At 44.3% G+C, this 18,446-nt stretch overlaps 1 protein-coding gene and 1 long non-coding RNA gene across 3 annotated transcripts in view; one reads left to right on the top strand and one right to left on the bottom strand.

Moving 5' to 3' along the window:
* Positions 1-1,432, bottom strand: part of AKAP12 (A-kinase anchoring protein 12) — a 130,759-nt gene extending 129,327 nt beyond the window's left edge. For both annotated transcript variants that reach the window (XM_067542410.1, XM_067542411.1), the window contains exon 1: positions 920-1,432. In XM_067542410.1, coding sequence (XP_067398511.1) covers positions 920-1,051 — 132 coding nt within the window. In that variant the 5' untranslated portion in view covers positions 1,052-1,432. The remainder of the gene's footprint in view (positions 1-919) is intronic.
* LOC137149096 (uncharacterized) lies at positions 129-1,737 on the top strand. The gene is made up of 2 exons (XR_010918664.1): positions 129-508; positions 1,583-1,737. It is a non-coding gene; the product is annotated as an uncharacterized lncRNA (long non-coding RNA).
* The last annotated feature ends 16,709 nt before the right edge of the window (positions 1,738-18,446 follow it).

The raw sequence follows: 18,446 nt of genomic DNA, 5'->3' as shown, positions 1-18,446 counted from the left end.
AAAAATTGTACGCATGCATGACACAGTCTGAGACTCTCAAGTGGGAAGGGGGGGGGGGGGTTGTTCAGCACAGATGCTGTCATAAGGTATGGAAGGAGAGGGGGGGAGGCAGGGAGGGCTGCTGCTGCCGAGTTTGAGCAACTTGTCAGAAAAGCCCTCGGTGCTGGAGAAGCCCTGGATTTACTGGTTTTCCTTTGCACGGGCCAGAGGCACCTCCCACCTGCATCCTCTGCGCGGAGGAGAGAAGGCTGCAGAGAGCAGCACTGGCAGGGGCTGGGTACCACTGAGTGCTGACTGCAGGAGCGCACCGCAGTCAGGCGAGGCGGCTCTAGCCCTGGGGACGGGGTGGGGTCTCCCCAGAGGAGCGCGCGCACCGCGCGCACACACATGCAGGGGAGGAAGAGAAGCCGGGCTGGTCTGTATTAACCCCTCCCCCGCCCCTCGAGGGGCTGCCCCGCGGGAGCAGAGCAAGCTGCAGGCATTAGGATGCAGCCAGCAGCGTGCAAAGGTGAGCGAGGCGCTGGCTGGAGGAGTCGGACCCGCCCGAACTGACCCGCAGACCTTTGGGGGGGGGCTCCCGCCCCTGGCGGCTCAGCCGGGCCCGGGCTCTTTGCATGAGCCGCGCGGCTGCCGAGGGGGGCGGGGGGAGTTGGCTGACTGCGGCCGGAGCCGCTTCTTGCGCAGTTTCCCCTCCCCCCTCCCAGCAGCCGGACCGCTGCGGGCAAAGCCCCGACCCGCGCCGCGCACTAAACTTCGGCCCCTTGATCGCCCCCCCCCCACGGCGCGGGAGGGGCCGCGGCCAGGAGGCAGGTGTTCGGCCGCGGCCACAAAGTTTGGCCGGGAGGGTCTGTGAGGGGGGCCCCTCCCCCCACCCCGCGGGCTCAGCCCCGCGCTCCCTGGCAGGGGAGGAGGCTGGTACCTTAGCGGGGTCCTCGGGCTGCTCGAGCGGCGCCGTCGCCGCCTCGGGGCCGGCGGGCTCGGACTCGGCGGCTGCTGCTGCAGTGGGCGCGTCCTGCGGGCTGCGCTGCTCCGCCGAGCTGCCCGCGCCCATTGCTGCCGCCTCGGTGTGGGTGGCGGGGGGCGACTGCGGCTCTCCCGGCGCCCCGCTGCTGTCCGACCGCTCGGCCCGGGGAGCCCGCCCAGCACCGTAGCCACGGGGAGCTCCGCTCCGCTGCGCTCCTGCTCAGGGCGAGCCCAGCCTGCGAATGAAGGACCCAGCCCAGCTTCCTGCCAACTCCTTTAAAAAAATCACCTCCTCCTCCTCCCTGTGCCCCCGCCCGTCTCTCCCGCCGGCTCCATCACATGGGCAGAGCCCCGGACACGCCTTGCAGCATCCAATCGGGCTGATCAGGAGAAGCCCCAGCCGTGGCCGAGCCCCTCTTCCCCATCGCCGCGCTTAGCCAGGGCTCCCGGACCATCGCTTCAGGGAGCGGCGAAGGTGGGGAATGAAAGACCCCAGGGGGCTGGCCTACGGGGCCTTGATTCTAGCCCCCAGAGCAGCAGGAAAGGGGCAGTGGAGGTGCCTGACCTTCAGCTTTCCGCCCCTTGAGCTCTGACTAAGCGTTTCTTTTCTTTCCTCCAGCAAGGACAAGGCAAGGAAAAGGTGCCTGCCTGGGCGTCCTCTTGGAGGCATCAGTCAGTGGGGCACTGAATTTGTGGCGGTAGAAGATCATGACCAGGCTGCTGCTGTCAAGCCCACTGATGAGGCGGAGGCATTAATAAATTGTGATCCTGTCAGATGATTTGGTATTTTACATTTGTGTTGCAATGGATCTATAGAATCATAGAGCTGGAAGGGACCTTGAGCTGTGCAGTCCCCTGCACTCATGGCAGGACTAAGTAATATCTAGACCATCCCTGACAGATGTTTGTCTAACCTGCTCTTAAAAATCTCCAATGATGGAGATTTCACAACAGCCTTAGGCAATTTATTCCACTGATTAACCACCCTGACAGTTAGGAAGTTTTTCCTAATGTCCAACTTAAACCTCCCTTGCTGCAGATTAAGCCCATTGCTTCTTGTCCTGTCCTCAGAGGTTAAGAAGAACAGAAGCCCCATTCAGGATCAGGACCCTCCAATGAGCTTGGAATCGTGTGAAGACATGGTTCCTGCCCCCACAGGGTTTACTCAAAATCCCCTGAACCAAGCTGCATTAGGCCTACTCATTACATGGCTGGGAGCCTGCCAAAGAAAATGGCAGAAAGATGCATAGCACTGTTAACTCAGCAGACATTACAGAAATGATGTTTGTAGGGCTGTCTTTCAGATGGGACTTCAAACTGACCTTGTTCAACTGCAGATATAAAAGATCCCCTAGTACTTTCATAATGTAGGAACAGTCATTTAAGCTGTGTTGATGACTGAATTCCAGATTGAGTAATTATATTTTTTTCTGAATTTTTTCTGCATTTTCAATTTAAAAAGTACTTTCCCACTTACAATGATGGAGCGTGGTGCTGTGTTCCACCTCATTTCAGTGGTGGGTAAAGTGAAGTGATCTCAGTACAATATTCAGTGACTTATTTTGGTAGGTCTTTGGGAAAAAAGCACTATGTCAGTGTCGGTATATGTAGAGATGATGTATAATAGGGTCCTGGTCCATGACATGAGGATGTACCCCATGACTGGGGCTTCTAGGAGTTACAGTAATACAAATAATAAATAATAATATAGTACTAGGTGGTTGGACAGTAAACTTCAAAGGAAACAATCCTTTCATCTGTGGGGAGTTTTGGTTTGAAATAAGCTGCTGACAGTGGAGGAAGGAAGGAATCCCACATTCATAATGTTTCAGTAAGACACATGGTCATGATCTTTGCATCTAATTGGCAGTATCCCATTCTCATGGGAAAGCTAGTTTTAGCTTGAACCAAGCCCTTCACATTACAAAAATGAAGCTGGGGGAGGAGAGAGCTGTGCTAGAGCAACAGAAATTAGTGGATGCAATGGGAATTATTCAGTTTCTTATTGTTTAAGGAGACAGAACTGAAGGCTGTAGCACTTATTTTTAAAAAGCTAGCTGTTTGTTCAGGAGCTCCAAACTTCTCCTGATTTTAAAGTGTAAAACTAGGTTAACAGTTATTGGAGAGTAATTAACTTAATGTATACACCCTCATTTGAGAGTCGGATACATAAACACAGATTATCAAATGAGAGAGTATACAGTAAGGTTAACCTCTGCTCCTGCATGCTGATGTGCACAGGCAGCCCTTTATAGCCATGTGGTTGAAGTCAATGGGGCTCCCATGTGGGTTAGCTTGCAGGATCATGCTTTGTGCAGAATAAAGCAATGTGAATGGGAAGGGTCAAGGTAGCCATGATTTGCTCATCTTTTTGAGACCACGTTTTAAGATTTTCATTGAAATAAGATTTTTTTTCCTGCTTGCCTCTGCTGAGCTCCTGAAAGGTCAAGCTCAGCTTTTTAAAAACAACAAAGTAAAATGATCTCCTGATATCATGTTGACAAAATGCTGCTTCATAGAAAGCTAGTGACAAATCCAACAAAGCAAGGTTCCAAAGCTTTAGACAACTTCAGAAAAAATATAAACAGATTTTTTTTCATGCAGAACAAGTTCTCTTATATTAATTCATTCCAGGTTTAATTGCAGCAGTGAACAAAACAAGGAGTATGGGATTTTCTGTCCTAATACTAAACAAACATAACTTCCTTTCCCATGGCACAGCAGTTAGACCAACATATTAAATACTTAAGAATGCTCTCTTTCAGTACTTTAAAAAAGTATCAATATCAAAGGAGAAACAATACTTATATGAAAATATACTAGATAGAAATTGCCAAGTAGACTGCTGGATAAACTCACTATTATTAATATTATTTATATAGCACAGTAAGTAAATGCAGTGTTTAACATAGATACAAAGTCCCTCCCCTAAAGCCCAACTCAGACAAATGATACACTGAACAACAGTCAAAATACTCTCTTCAGTATAAAAAGTTAACAAATCTTTCAGCTAACTCCCAGCTTAGTCTTAAAAACAAGGCATATGTTTTTTAAAACTATTTTTATGAGTAAGCTGGTTTCTGAATTAGTATCCACATTATCAGTCTTTTCTTTCAACCATTCAAAATATACACGATCACTAATGGTAACTGGAGCAAGGGTCAGTCCACCGCACCAACACCCATTAGTTAATTATTAAAATCTACATCAGTCTTTTAAGTTGGGTTTAATAGAATAAAATAATTATAAAGAGATCAACATTTGTTCTTTTCCAACTAAAATCTCTGCTTTATACAAACATTTATTTCCTCATGTGTATATGGTAGCAGGAGTCTATTGTGCTGATCCACCAACTAATTCCATTAAGTATTTTCTTTAATTCTCTTTTTTTTTTCCTGGCCAGCAGGGACCTAGTATTGGATCATTATCATGTATTATAGCAACTGTCAAGTGGGAATAACATTCGTGGTAAAATGTGTCATGTAAGGGGTCACAAAATCTGCCACATCTCCTAAAATGTACTTCTAATTTTTAACAGCACTTTGTTCCTAATTACTACCACCATGGTGATTATCACTGTAACACTGGATTGTCATTTTCCACATGCTGTAACCCATTGGCTTTTGAGGTAGGAGGGCAGAGCATCTATATATTTTTTCCCTTTAAGTAATTTTCTCAGATAAAATAGCCTGCCAGCATAATGTGCCCTAGTTTTACAACTGGGGGGGGACATTTCATTAAGCTATTCTCAACTTGTTCATGTGTTCTGAAGGGAGAGAAAAAAAATCTTGTTATCTGATTTGGATTCAACAGAACATAATTTAGTTTTACAGAATTGTCTTTCATACTCAAGGTAAGTCAAAGTGCTTTGCAGCATAATTAATTAAATACTAGAACTGCAGTGACCATGTGAGAAAACACAGTAGCCATTATGTGCTCTTCAGCACAACCTTAGACATTAGAATCTGTTTCAACTGAGACAGCAGGGATTTATCTTACTGTTTTCAAGAAGTGTCATGCATATACATGGTATCTTTAACTTGCACACAGCAACAAGACATGGACAGATGGAACCTTGATATTAAGGGAAACTCAAGTGTAACATATTCTAGTTGTTAAAGGATTCCTTTAAAAATGTCTTAAATGTAATGCTAAAGAATAATTAACAAAATGGGATCTGCTATCTTGACAATTTGATGAGGCAAAACAGGTCTAAAGAGACTCAGCTTTCCCACTGGAAATCAGATACAATTAAAATACCTATTGAATTAAATATGTAACACTTGATTACTATAATGCTGCTCTTAATGCTAAATACCATTTTCAAGACATGAGCAACTGGTCTATTCATTTTCCTTCATCTATTAACCATTGATTAAGAATTAAATATGCCTGACTAGTAAGCAAAAATACCCACTTGCATCAGGATCCAGGTATAACAGCAATGATACATCATAATACTGTGAAAACTTCGCAGTCCTTTAAGTTTGAAGAGCTCAAAGTGCTTTACAAACAGCCTCTTACAACCGCTCTGCGAGGGAGACGGGCCTATGGGTGGTGAAACCGAGCTATAAAGAGTCGGCCCCCCCCTACAACATCACACACACAGAGTCAGTGGCAGGGCAGGGCCCAGAGCTCAGCAACGACCAGGGTGAGACTTAAACACTCATCGTGTTGAGCAAAGGGCACGGGTTTTGTCTAGCAATCACGACTCCATTTTCACTTCACCTGTCCTCCCCGGCCTTCCTTCCTCCGTCCGTCCGTCCGTCTCTTGCACCCTTTGTCTATCCTCTCCCCGGCCTTCCCTCCGCTGCGGAGTCTCGTTACTAACACTTGGCCTTCGTGCCGGTTCCTTTTCTCTGCGCTACGTCCGTCCCCTCCTGCCTGGTTTCCCCTGGGGGATGGTGGGCTCCAGGGACCCCCAGCCCTGGCTCGCAGCCCGCCCGCCCGTCCGCCCGCCGACAGCGCCCGAGCCACCTGTCCCAACTGTACCGGAACCCTCAGCTCTTCGAGGGACGACATTCTGTTGGCCGGTTTTAAAGGGGCCAACGCCCGAAAAAGTTTGGTCTTCATACAAAACTCTTCGGCCCCAATCAGAGTGAAAAAGATGGCACGCGCTAAGGTCTGTGATGTGACCGTCTTCCAGAGAAGAAACAAGCCCGTGCTGTACTCTACTATGACTGTGAAGGGTCCACCCTTCTTCCGCTAACGCTCCGGAAGTGTCAGCGCTGGGGGTGTTGAGTCCAAGTCTTGGTGTGGGATTTGGATTTGAAGTCATTTCCCAAAGCATTACAGAATGAAAATGAATGGGTTTAATGCTCCTACATGCAAGAAACAAGCCACGCGGTACTCGCGAAGTTTCATCCTAAATTTGCTCCTGAGGAAGTGGCTGGGAGTTCAGTCCCCAAAACTCACTGAGGATCCCAAAGCCCTGTGCTGCCACCTGACCTTCATACCACCCTTTGACTGCATAGTTGCTGTAGTTCTGCTCCCAGCAATTTCTTCAGTGAGTAGGAGGTGGGGTTCCCCCAGAGTGTAGGGGGAACCTGTGCAAGTTAACTGCAGGCACGGAACAAACTGGAGATGTAATATATATATTCTCAAACTCTTTCTCCTATCCTGTCATCTTTTTGTATTTTGTATACAGACTGGCAGGAGACCATCATATAATACAGTGTGAATTATCCTACTATTGTTATAGTTGAGAAAGCCATTTTGTTTTAAACTCTTCTACTCTATCACATAAAAACCTTACAAAAATTACTTTTTCAGCTGCAACTTCTCATGCTTGCTCTTAGTCCAACGATGAATATGGAAAATTTGAAGAAAATCCATTCAATTTTTTTTAATTATCTGAGCATGAGAAAATGATGGGTTGCATAATTTAAGAAAATAGCTGTCATATTCTTAGGCATAGATCAGAGGTTTTCAATGGGGGATATGCGTACTTCAGAATACCACAGGGGGGTACGCAACAGGATCGGGGGCCTGCAGTCTGCTTCCTGGTTGGAAGCAGGGACCAGGCGGAGGCGGGTGGCTGTAGCCTGCCTCCCAGCTGTGCGCCAGACTGGGCAGGAGACAGGCAGTCACCTACCAAGGGGGCCCCCAGGGGCCAGCTTGCACAGGGACGCCAGGTCACAACGGGCAGCTGGGAGCCTCCTGCGCCCGTAGTGAAGGGCCAGCTGGGTGCCCCCCCAGGCCAGGGGGATTGAGGCCGCTCTATCCGAGCCAGCGCTGGGTTGCGGGGCTGCAGCAGGAGAAGTGGGCGCCGTGTGGCAGGTAAGTGCAGAGGGCGGGGGTGGGGGGTGATGGAGCCCAACCAGAGCCAGGGGTTGACAAAGCCCAGCCGGTAAGTGCGGGGGTGGGGGGTGTGCTGCGAAGCCTGGCCAGAGCTGGCTCTGCCACCTGCATAGGAGGAGGTAAGCGACATGTTCCCCTCTCCAAGCAGGTACAGGCCCCCACCCCACCACGGCAGCTGGAGGGTGGCACCATCTTGTGGGAGCCGGGGACCCCTCCTGCCCTGCATGGGGGGTGCATGAAGCCGGGGGGGGTGCCCGAATGCAGACTTGGCCCCTGAGTGCCAGAGATCCAGGGTATGCCACTGGAGCCAGGCAAGGGGCCCACATTCCCCAGGCCCCACACTCCCCTAGGTACGGCCCTGCGCAAGAAGACTCAGAAGTGCAAAAGTAAAAAAAATTAAATAGAAAATGGTCTTGAATGTATTTTAGGCCATTATGCCTTTTATTGCAACCAGGTAACATCAGGTAGAGTGAAAACCATGAAAGGGTACTTCAGGTGAAACCTTGAGACCGTAGGGGTACAGTTTCTAAAAAAGGTTGAAAACCCCTGGCTTAGATAACTGAAAAAAAATTGCTTCATTTTTAAATTTCGGATTTGGCCTCTATGGTTCTGAATGAGAAATGCACACTTTGATGAAAGTTTGGTGTGAAATAAAAAGGTGAGTATTGCAGTAGCTGCTTTACAAATAAAGTCCCTGTTCATGCAACTGGATCCATACAGGCAGAACCTTGCACACACAGAGAATCTCACCGAAGCAGATAGAGCTCTGCCTGGGTGACATGGTCTGTCTGCACCGTTCTGATTGCAGAATCTGGATCTTATAATGTATTTTTGATCCTACATTTCTTTTTCTCCTTCTTGTTCTTCCTTGCCACTTCCCTATTCAGGGTCAGCGACTTTTATAGCCTCCTTCCTTGCCGGTGTACAAATTGCTCTCTCTTTTGATCCTACAACTATAGCCTCAAACTACCTTTTGATATTCATTTTGAGTGAAACCACAATCTGCTTCCCCCCACCCCACCCCCCCGAACAATTATTTGTTTCCATGTTTTCACTTACTGTTGTCATTTTCCCTTTTCAAACTCCCCTCTTCTTCCTGATTTTAGGTGGGTATATCCTTCAGTCATCCTGATAGCGATGTCAGGGCCAGAATCACTACCCGTGACAGATATAGGCAGTTTACAAAAGGTGTAGCTAAGTTGTAGAAGCTTTTGTTGCTTCCCTTTGGAATCAATTTTGTTGCAATTCATGGGCTCGTACAATCTTTTACCATCTCTTCTTTACCTCTCTTCTTCCAAGACTGCAGATCAGGGAAGCTGTTGTGGGAGTTAGAGGGCCCTAATGGTTAATGTGAAAAAGGGTGTCATTTCTCTGTCTGATGGGGTATGCTGATGGCATCAGATGCACTTTCAAGGATAGAGGGAAGTGTATTGCTGAGGGTTAAAGGCCAGTTCCCAGTGAAATGTGCTGACAGGAGGCTGCTTCCAATGACAAATCAGCAAGGAAGCAGGAGAAAGTGGAGGACAGCTTCTCATAGACTTTTGTCAGCACACATCCATCTGTCCCTGGGATTTACAACTCACTGTCCAAATGAACACACAACATTCATCAAAATAAACAACACAGGAACATTAGACTGGGTAGGGAGAGGGAGAAGGGTGTCTCAACCATTGAATTCTTGAGTTCCTGTAACATAATTTAGTTCTAATAAACTGCATAGAACCCAGAGCCTTTGACATGAGAGATGCAGAATTCTTGTTTTAACTGTCAGGCACTAAGATGTTCTAACTTGGTATTGCACAATATGATGGATATTAGTAACGTAGACTGGGCCTAATCTGAGTTCTTTAATGCACAAGTCTGAAATAAAATTCTGAAATAAGTGGCACTGTTCTTGCAGTAGGGTACTAATTAATCTGAGTATGTAGATGAGGAAAGAATTGGGCCCTTAATTATTAACAAAATGCACAGACTACCTTCTCCTGTTATTTAATCATTGCTTTCCATGATATTTTTTTCTTCCCTCCCTTACTAGGGAACCTCATTCTCTGGCTTCTCCCTTGCACTATGCCCTGTGCAGCTGTGTACATCTGTGCAAAGAGGGTGTAAAACACCGTCATTCTAATCTGGCAATGCTGTACATCCAAATTGCGCAGGTATAAAATCACTCCCCCAGGTTCAAAGTAATGGAAAAATCAGACCTTCCTGTTAAAATTAGGATTATAGAAGCTAGAGAAGGGAGATAGACTTGTTAGTTCATTAAGTCTAAGAACATATCAATATCCATCTACTACAACACTTACCTACCCCCAAAGCACTATGACACCACTGAAGTCAATAACAAAGCTCCCATTCATTTCAGTGATGGAGGATCAGGCCCCAAAGGTCAGTAGCATATTTTAAAGGGAGTGACCTGTTTTATATGCATTAATCTGCTACACTCTAATTGCTGAGACATTAAACAAGGCCTTGACAGGGAGACCAGAAATGGGTCTCAATTCACATTGCATGGGCTACTGTAAATCTGGCATTTCCTAACTATTTAATTCCTGATGTTGTAATCTAAATAATTTTAACATAGATAATTTGTATACAATATATTTTGCATAGAAATTAATAACAGTTAATTTTTCTAATTGTTCCTTGTGGTGAAGGCCTTTTTCCATGGATGCTGCTGCAGACAGCTCACATAACAAGCCGTGGGGCCTGGTCCTTCACCCATATTCATGTTAGTAATTCTTAATCACCCATGTAAGAGTTTCAGAATTGGGCCCTTTTCTGGAGGAGGAGTCTCCTTAGTATGGATCACATTCTGCTCCCTTTGGAGTCAGTGGAAATTTTCCATAAAATCACTTGACACCACTAGATGCTTAAATCCTTATGTCTCTATCATTGACCCGCCTTCTCTGAACATTACTGTCTTGTCCCTGCATTTCAGATGGGACAATTTATCCTAAATGTAATGGACTATGTTCTCTCTGCCCTGCCCTAACAAAACAGGATTACCATCCCCTTGGCAAGCTCTTCCATGACTCTCTTTACTCAAGAACACTCTGTGAGATGACACGCCATGGCTCCATCACCCCTGACAAAAACAATTTTGTGAAAAAAAAAAATAGGGCCATAACACCCAGTCTTTCTGGCTTTCTTATTTCAGCTATAATCCCTTAGTGAGGTAGTTTGAACTGAATAAAATAATTCAAGATTTAAATACAAATTATCTAGTTTATTCTCAACTCTTTATACTCATTCTAATTTTTAAAATATCTTAAATGGATCTGAGGGTCTTGAGTAGACATATATGTTTTCCATATTGTATGGATTTTCCTAAAGGCCTTTGTTTCTTTGTATTGTTGTTTCAACATATGGCTTCTCTGTCTTGAATATCCCTAAACTCTTCATACCTGGGGTATCTTTGTTGCTATGTATGGAAAAGCAGATTTTAAGTGAGGCAGTCTCACTTTAGGTGCTGACAGAGAGAAAATAAATGATACACAACATAATTACTTAATAAATGTCTTTTAGGTGAGGAAGCAGGCGTACAAGTTTTGTGAATGACGACATTTTTGAGTGATATACAAGAACTGGGTGGTGATGTATAATAAAAGTCAAAAAGATAAATAAAGTATCATCTGAGAAAGGAAGAAATATCATATATTGTAACACAAAAGAATAAAGAAATAATAATTAAAGTCCAATCCCCATTGTAAGATATATTATGTTCAAATTAACCATGTGTCAGAAGACTCCCATGGAAGGGTTCAAACACAGCTCTTCAGCACAATTGAAAACAAAATTTTAGAGTTATAGTATGGATGTAAAGTCTTTTAAACCATGATATTTTTCTTAACCTGTTCAAAAGTTAGGGTATTGCAGACAGGGACTTACCCACACAAGCCTCTTTTCCCTAAAAGGTTCTAGCATTGATATCACCTGTACAGCTCTACCAGTGGTAGCAATGGTGGTAGCCCTATTGTATTCCAGACAAACTGCTAACCACATTTGAAGCACCAGGACCTCCTAGACTGTCTCTGAGCAGGGTTAGGTGACACTGGCCCAGATCCTTAAAAGTATTTAGGCTCCTAATTCCTATTGAAATCAGTGGAATCAGTGGAAAATTTGAGGATCTGGGCCATTGTGCCTGGAGCCCTGTCTACACTGATGGTATACATTGCTACTACCAGGAATTAACCTGCACTGGTGGCATTGACACTGGAATATTTTTGTTGGAAAATGTCCCCCAGAAATGTGAAGGTATGATGGAACAAGACCATGGCTGTGGATTCAGAATATAGAGATCATCAGCTGTGATCACCAACTATCATTAGCTTTAGGTGCCTGCTGACACTGCCAGTTGTGGTAAGAAATCACAGTGCTGTGACAAACAAGCAGGCACCTAGGAAGCTGATAAGTATCTGTCAATCAAACAAAAAATGCTGAGAAGCAAAATTTAAAAAGTGTAAATGGAAGAAAGTGAAGAAGAAAATGTAACCAACATTCTCCAAAACCGTGTGAAGGATCTGCCTGGAGAGGAATCAAACTTGGAGAACAAGGTGTGAGGAAATCATCCCTGAGTTCATTGGTTCTAACGATCGTAGGCAAATTTCAATTATTTTTAAAAAAAGAAATAAATACATTTCAGCTTCGGAAATGTTCAAGAGAAGAGACATATTATTGAATAAATTATTCTGATCACAAGTGTGCAATTTAAAGAGAAGGATTAGTAACACAAGCTGAGTTTCAGTCTTGCATGGAAGTTTCCTTGGTAGGGACTGTACATTTTAATAACAGAAATGTCATCTAATGAGCATCTCCACACTATGCCAGTGAATCCAATTTGTAGGAGTTCTCTACTGCGTTGTTTCCTCTGACCCCCATATAAGCCCTTTACTAGGTGCTCTGTAGGATTCAGGCTCAGCGGGGAAGGAGGGCATGCAACTGGGAAATGATATACAGATGCTCTCCACAATATCATCGTCCCACCAAGCCCACAGGACTTTAGCGGGTAAGTTAATACTGTCCCTGTCTGTATGGTTGCCAACCATCCAGGACAGTCCTGGAATCTCCAGGATTTAAAGATTCATCTTTCATTAAAGATTATGTCATGTGATGAAACCTCCCGGAATCTGTCCAACTAAAATTGGCAACCCTACGAGGCTGTCTGCAATGTGGAATCCCTGGAGGTGGGGTTCTGAGGACTAAGGCTATTGAGAGAGCCTTTGACAATGCAGTCCCTCTGGAGCTGTGCTATCCTGGGAGGCTGAGAGAGCTGGGGAGCAATGCAGCCAGTGCAGAAGCAGTTGGTATCTTTGGTTATGGGCCCAAACTTCCTTTCTGTTCTTGATGTGATGGAAACTGAGAATCAGACTTGCTGAATTTCCAGTACCTTAAATGGAATAATCTGGGAAATGGATGCAGCTGTAGGTGGGCTAGAGGCAAACAGCAAAGCATTTTGTGGAGCGGGGCAAAGACAGAGGGAGTAAGGAAAAAAAAAAAAAGAATTAGTCCACATTACAGTTTTTGCCAGACTAGCAGAAAGCACCAGAAAGCACAGTCCCACCAACTGACTGGCAAGGCACTAGCAGACACACAGTCTTCCTCCTTGCTCCTAGCAGCCTTTAACCGCTTGTCAAAATGTTGATCTGCAGAAGTGAAAGGAGCTATTCTAGTATCATTTTTAAAGAGAAGAAGCAACATCCAGGCATTTAAAATTATTCCTGAAGCAAGTCTGTAAGTCAGTGTATCTTTCCCCATTGGGAATAATATTATTTTTCCTTATATGTCAAGGTGACAGTTAAGTTAATTAAAATTGGTTTCTAGGACCAATGTAATGTATGTGTATGTGTGCATGTATGTAGATGATACAGGAATGAACCAGAAGAGGCGGCAAATGTGGATTATTTCTATAGCCCCAAATTATTTGTTCCAGTCAGTCCAAGAAGGCACCACTGTATTTATTGATAATTATAAAACTACTGGAAAGATGAGCATGCTCTCCTACTTTCTCATTGATTCCTAAGGGCTGGTTCACACTTACCGCGCGATTAGGCGGCAGTTGATGGGAGTTATGCAAACTACGCAAAGTAGTTTGCATAACTGACGTCAACTGCTCTGCTTCCCTTCTGCACGCTGTTCTCACTGCGCTGAGCCGACGGGAACCGCTACGCTATTTGAGGGGGTGGACTTACTCAGTCGACTTCCTGATCAATTGAGTGGGTCTCACTGACCGCTCAATCGATCAAGAAAGATCTATCTGGCGGCGGCGATTTTGCCGCCGTCAGTCTGAACATAGCCTAAGTTGGTCTTTAACTAGAGAAATAAAAACACCTAGTTCTGTTAACAGAACACAAAGTTGCTAGCAAGAGGCTATCACTGACAAACTCTCATGTCCACTTCCTAAAAGAAAATGGAACATACACTGCATGCAAAGCTGAAGGAAATATTAACTGAACACAATATAAACCTCACCCCCACTCCCTTGCCTGATGCCGTTTCATTGTGTCACGTTATGCTTCATCCAGCATGATGAGCTCTAGACTTAGTGCTTACTATCATGAGTAGTCTGATGGACGTCACCATGACGTAGTAAGTCCCACTGATCTCCTCACATTATTAACCGCTACAACCAGTCAATGTTTGCAGGATCAGGCACTTAGACTATAAACTCCTTGGGGTAAGGGCAGTGTCCATTTGTTGTGAAAGCACGCTGCACAGCTATGGATCAGTATAAATGCTAAGTCATCTTTACAATAATAATGTGCAGTTCAGCTTTTCAATTTTTAACATGTAAAAAGGTCATTTTAAAAAAATTTTTTACGTTCGTATCTTTAATGGTTTTTAGAGCACAAGTAAATTCGGGATCAGTGCAGAATGCCCTCCACATTGGTCAGTCCAGCTTTTAAAAAATATTAACATAGCTGGTGTTATTTCTACTGCCAGCTGAGCCACCATTGCATTTCAAGCAATCCCTGATAAGAGTTCAAGCAGTTGGGGGGAGAAAAAAGAAAGATGGGGTAAGATCCTCCTCCCTCCTGCAAATTCTTCTGGTTGACCTGTCAGCTTCTATGTTACTACATTTGGACTTGAATTTCTCAGCAAGGTCAAAGCAGATTAGAAGCTGCTTTGATATCTGACAGAAATATTACTCCCTTGTAAACTGGGGGTGTTCCCTGAACTTCAAGTGGAAAAAAAGTTTCTGTCTCTCTTAACCAGCTATGGAATGGGACACATCAAGGCCTCTCTGTATTAACTAAGATTTGCACAGGCAGGTCAACATCTTTCTATAATCTTTTTATTTTTCTCCTGCCCATTCTTTCTGCTTTGTTTCAAACTGCAGATTCTAAAAGCACAGCTGAAAACACCATTAATTAAAGGCTGGGTTTGGAAGACCATATGTTCTTTAGGATTCACTGGTTCTTATGTTAATTAGAAAAAATGTAATTTTTTTTTCTAAATCAAGCTTGAAACTCAGCAACAGCATTACATGCAGCCAGGTGGGTACTTGGTTTTGGGAATGACCTCAGGACTCTTTCTTCTTGCTCAATCCACCCCTATAAAGAACTTACTCACTGGGAAGCATGTTTTCATTAAATGGCCAATAGCTGCAAAGAAGCGGGGCAAGAGACAGAGCAGAGAGGCAGGGAAAGAATAAAAATAATAATTTGCTCTTCTATAACATCTTAAAGCAAGAGGCTCTTGAGATGCTTTAGAACAAAGCCCGAAAGCACTGATATGATGAAACTGAGACACAGATATTAAGAGGCATGCCAAAGGTCACAAAGGAAGTCTGTGGTAGAGCCTGGGAATAGAACCAAATATCCTAACTCTGGCTTTATTTGCATTTGAAAATATTTACAAACATTTCCCATTGTTGCCAAGATCAATTTCAGCTCTACCAATGTTAACAGTGTTGGAAGCTCTCATGTGGACCAAGCACTCGTGTTTTAAGCACTGTGATGTTTAAAACACTTGGGCCGCCAGCAGCCCATATATTTTAGGGCTCCCAGCATGACTAACAGTAGTGGAACTGAATGTCTGGTAGCTGTGGACATTTTGAACAAAAATCCTCTAATTTAGACAAGTCTGAGACAGACAAACAGCAGAGGAAGTTGGGGAAAGATGTGCAGTTGCACAGAAGGGAGTCAATGATTGTATTTACTAAGGGGGGGGGGGAGGGAGGGTACACATGCCATAGCAGATTAATATTAAACAAAGATTCCCAATTGGTTATTGAACTTCTTATAAGTGCAGCTGACATTCATTATGAAGGTCAACACTCAGCCTGGCATCCCTGTGACAGCAGGTAAACCAACAGGAAGCTTTCGCTGGCTTAACTAAACTAGCAGTAGTTGTATGACGACTCACTCAGCTGGAAGTCCACATTTGTATATTTCTCAAGTGAGAAGGAGAGAGAATTACTGAGGGAAGAGGGAAATGAAGAGAAGGTGAGGAACAAAGAAAGGCGGAGAAGTATAAGGAGAGGAAGAAATCGGCAGAGAGGCAAATATGAGGGGGAATAGCAGGAGAGACATATGGCAGCAGTGGCAGGAGGCAGGAAATGGAAGCAGAGAGAAATAGAAAGGTGAGAGAGAAGAGAAAGGACAAAGAGGAAGAGGGGGTTATTTTCATACGGTTTTGCAAATACACGGCAATTTGTTTTGTAAAATTAATGCAAAGTAGAGCTTTAACTGGTCTTGCTGCTTATCATTTTTTGCTGCTGTGGCAGTGTTCACTTTCAGGATGAAATTGCTAATCATTGGTCTGTCTCTGTCCCTGTAATTTATAATATGATTAGTAGACCGAATTCTCACTGTGTCTGAGTGCCTGTGTTGGGGGCAGGGAGGGGAGTGGAAGCATCGCTGACAGAAATCTATTCTGTTTTTTCTGGCTGGCTACAAGAGTAGGTGAATTGAAGACATCAATCTTATTAATATTAAAGATACTGGGGCCACTAAAGGTGCAATTAGCAATTCCAAGCTGCCGTTGAAATGATCGGTGAGGCAAATCCAAACACATGGGTTTATCCTGGGCACCATCATGGTCATCCAAAACATGCAGGCTTAGATTCAAATGTATGTATATTTCTCCAAGGCTACTTTAGGAGCAATAATCCTGGTTTTCCAGTCTGACAAAGGAGTGTGAGAAGGGCAAAAGTAGCTTTACGTCATCTTCATGAACCATCCTCCTCCCTTGATCCCGGGGTGTTTCTGGGGCAGGCCTAGCCCTTGTGCAGTGTCAGGGTCTGGTGCAGCCTCACCACCAAGTCCGTGTCCAGAGGGACATGGAAGGGGAGGGGGACTGCAGAGTGATCTCCCATCTCTGTGCAGCCAGTGGCCTGTGCTCCCACGCCATGCTGGAGCCTCCACGTTTATTTATTGACAAATAAAATATGCAGAATTCTAAAATTTTTAATTTTTTGGTGCAGAATTCCCTCAGGAGTAAGTATATAAGGTCGCATATGATATGGGACAGCCTACTTGAGGCACCATCTATTGCCTTATCTCCTTTTCTACTGAAACTGGGAGGGTTGGAACTGCTGGCTGTCTCTTGATGTACTCTCTTCAAAGGACAGGCCTCTAACACTGGCGTGCTCTCTCTTTCAGCATGCTCAAGTGTAAATCTCAGGCATCCTTCCGATGGGAGTTCATGACTTTGTGGTTGTCCTTTTTAGTTTGTGGTTTCTTGTGAGTGGTAGTTTTAGCCTCCATCTGTTGGAGGTTATCTATTTTCTGAAGGAGGCCTTTTTAGAAAACAAGTTATACTTTTCAGTTCTAATTTGTTAGGCACACCACAAAGAAAAAAATATTATGAATTTCTGTTTAGTTGAAATCTTAAAAATACTAATAAAACTAAGGTCCTGCTCCCATAACTGACTGTGTGGGCTAACCCCAACACTCACACACACGGCCCAACTGACTTACGTGGGTTTCTGTGTGGGTGCAGAGGCCAGTCTGGGTGGAGTAAATTACAGTTTTGGGTCTAAACTGATAAACTCTGCATCAATTTATGAATCATAGGTCAGAAATTATGGGAATGGGGGATCTGTCAGACTGTTTCAGACCCAAAATCCATTTAGTCTTGTCTCTGACAATGGTTGATACCAGACACTTCAGAAGAATAACTCCATAGTGGAAGATTATGGAAAATAACTTTCCCATAAAATACATTTCTTCCTAAATGTGTCTGTTAGGGGTTGGTTTATGCCTTGAAAAATATGGGTTTATATTGCTAATTTAATTTTTTTATCCTATCTAATGCTTATTTTAAAATCTCATTTTAGGCCAATAAAAAATATATGTGAAGAATGGCCTAACTTTATTTTTGCAACGCCAACAAATAAATCTGATAGAAAAAAGGTAGTTAAATCTTCCAGCTTTTATTCCCTCTGCATAAAAAGTTGTGCCTTTATCAATTTAATTTTTATTTCCATTTTATTAAGCTTCTTTGCAAATAATTTTAAGTCCCAATCTGCCTGCCATTTGCCATGGAGCCTGCAGTATTGTGACTATCTGACATGCTAATAATAATAATGTTGTAACTAGTGTAAATTGTACACTAACTCTGCAAAATGCCAAGGCTGAAAGATACTGACATAATTATTGACTCTTGTCTAGGCATCTACACTATTAAGACCAAGCAGACACCCAGAATGCTCCCCTTGCCCCAAGATCCTGTATGAAATGGTGCTCCCTGGGTGTGTCTTCTTAACCCTTTCACAAGTATGAGGATTCAGGTGCCCTTGTAGCGCTGTCCATCTCCTCCTCCCACCCAGACACTGCAGAAGGCTCTCTATGATCCTGGATACACACAGGAAGAGGATATGATGTCTGGGCAGGAGGTACACATCATGCCTCCTCTGGTCTCACAGAAGTAGAAAGAAAAGCTAATACAGCCCCATGGTATATTAACTTTTCTGAGCAACCCTACAATTGTGTTGACAGGAAGCCTCTGAGGGCTGCTGCAAGGGTTCAGGTTCTCCACATGGCTGGCCGTGGCCTCCTGTGAATCCCAGGGGATCAGTCAGGTTTGGGAATAGCTTGTCCATGGGTGGGTGGTGGTGGTGAGACAGAAATTCTGCCACCCTGCAGGGATGGATAATGCAGGAGGATCAATCAGAAGTCCCTTCCTATGGCCTGAGTTTTAAACACCTCAAGAGTTTATTGAGTTATAATCAGGTCCTCCAA

Source organism: Emydura macquarii, unplaced genomic scaffold (assembly GCF_026122565.2).
Source record: "Emydura macquarii macquarii isolate MOO-44397 ecotype Brisbane River unplaced genomic scaffold, CSIRO-AGI_Emac_v2 contig_705, whole genome shotgun sequence".
Taxonomy (NCBI): domain Eukaryota; kingdom Metazoa; phylum Chordata; order Testudines; family Chelidae; genus Emydura; species Emydura macquarii.
The sequence above is the reverse complement of the archived record's forward strand: the minus strand, read 5'-3'. Positions and strand labels throughout refer to the sequence as shown.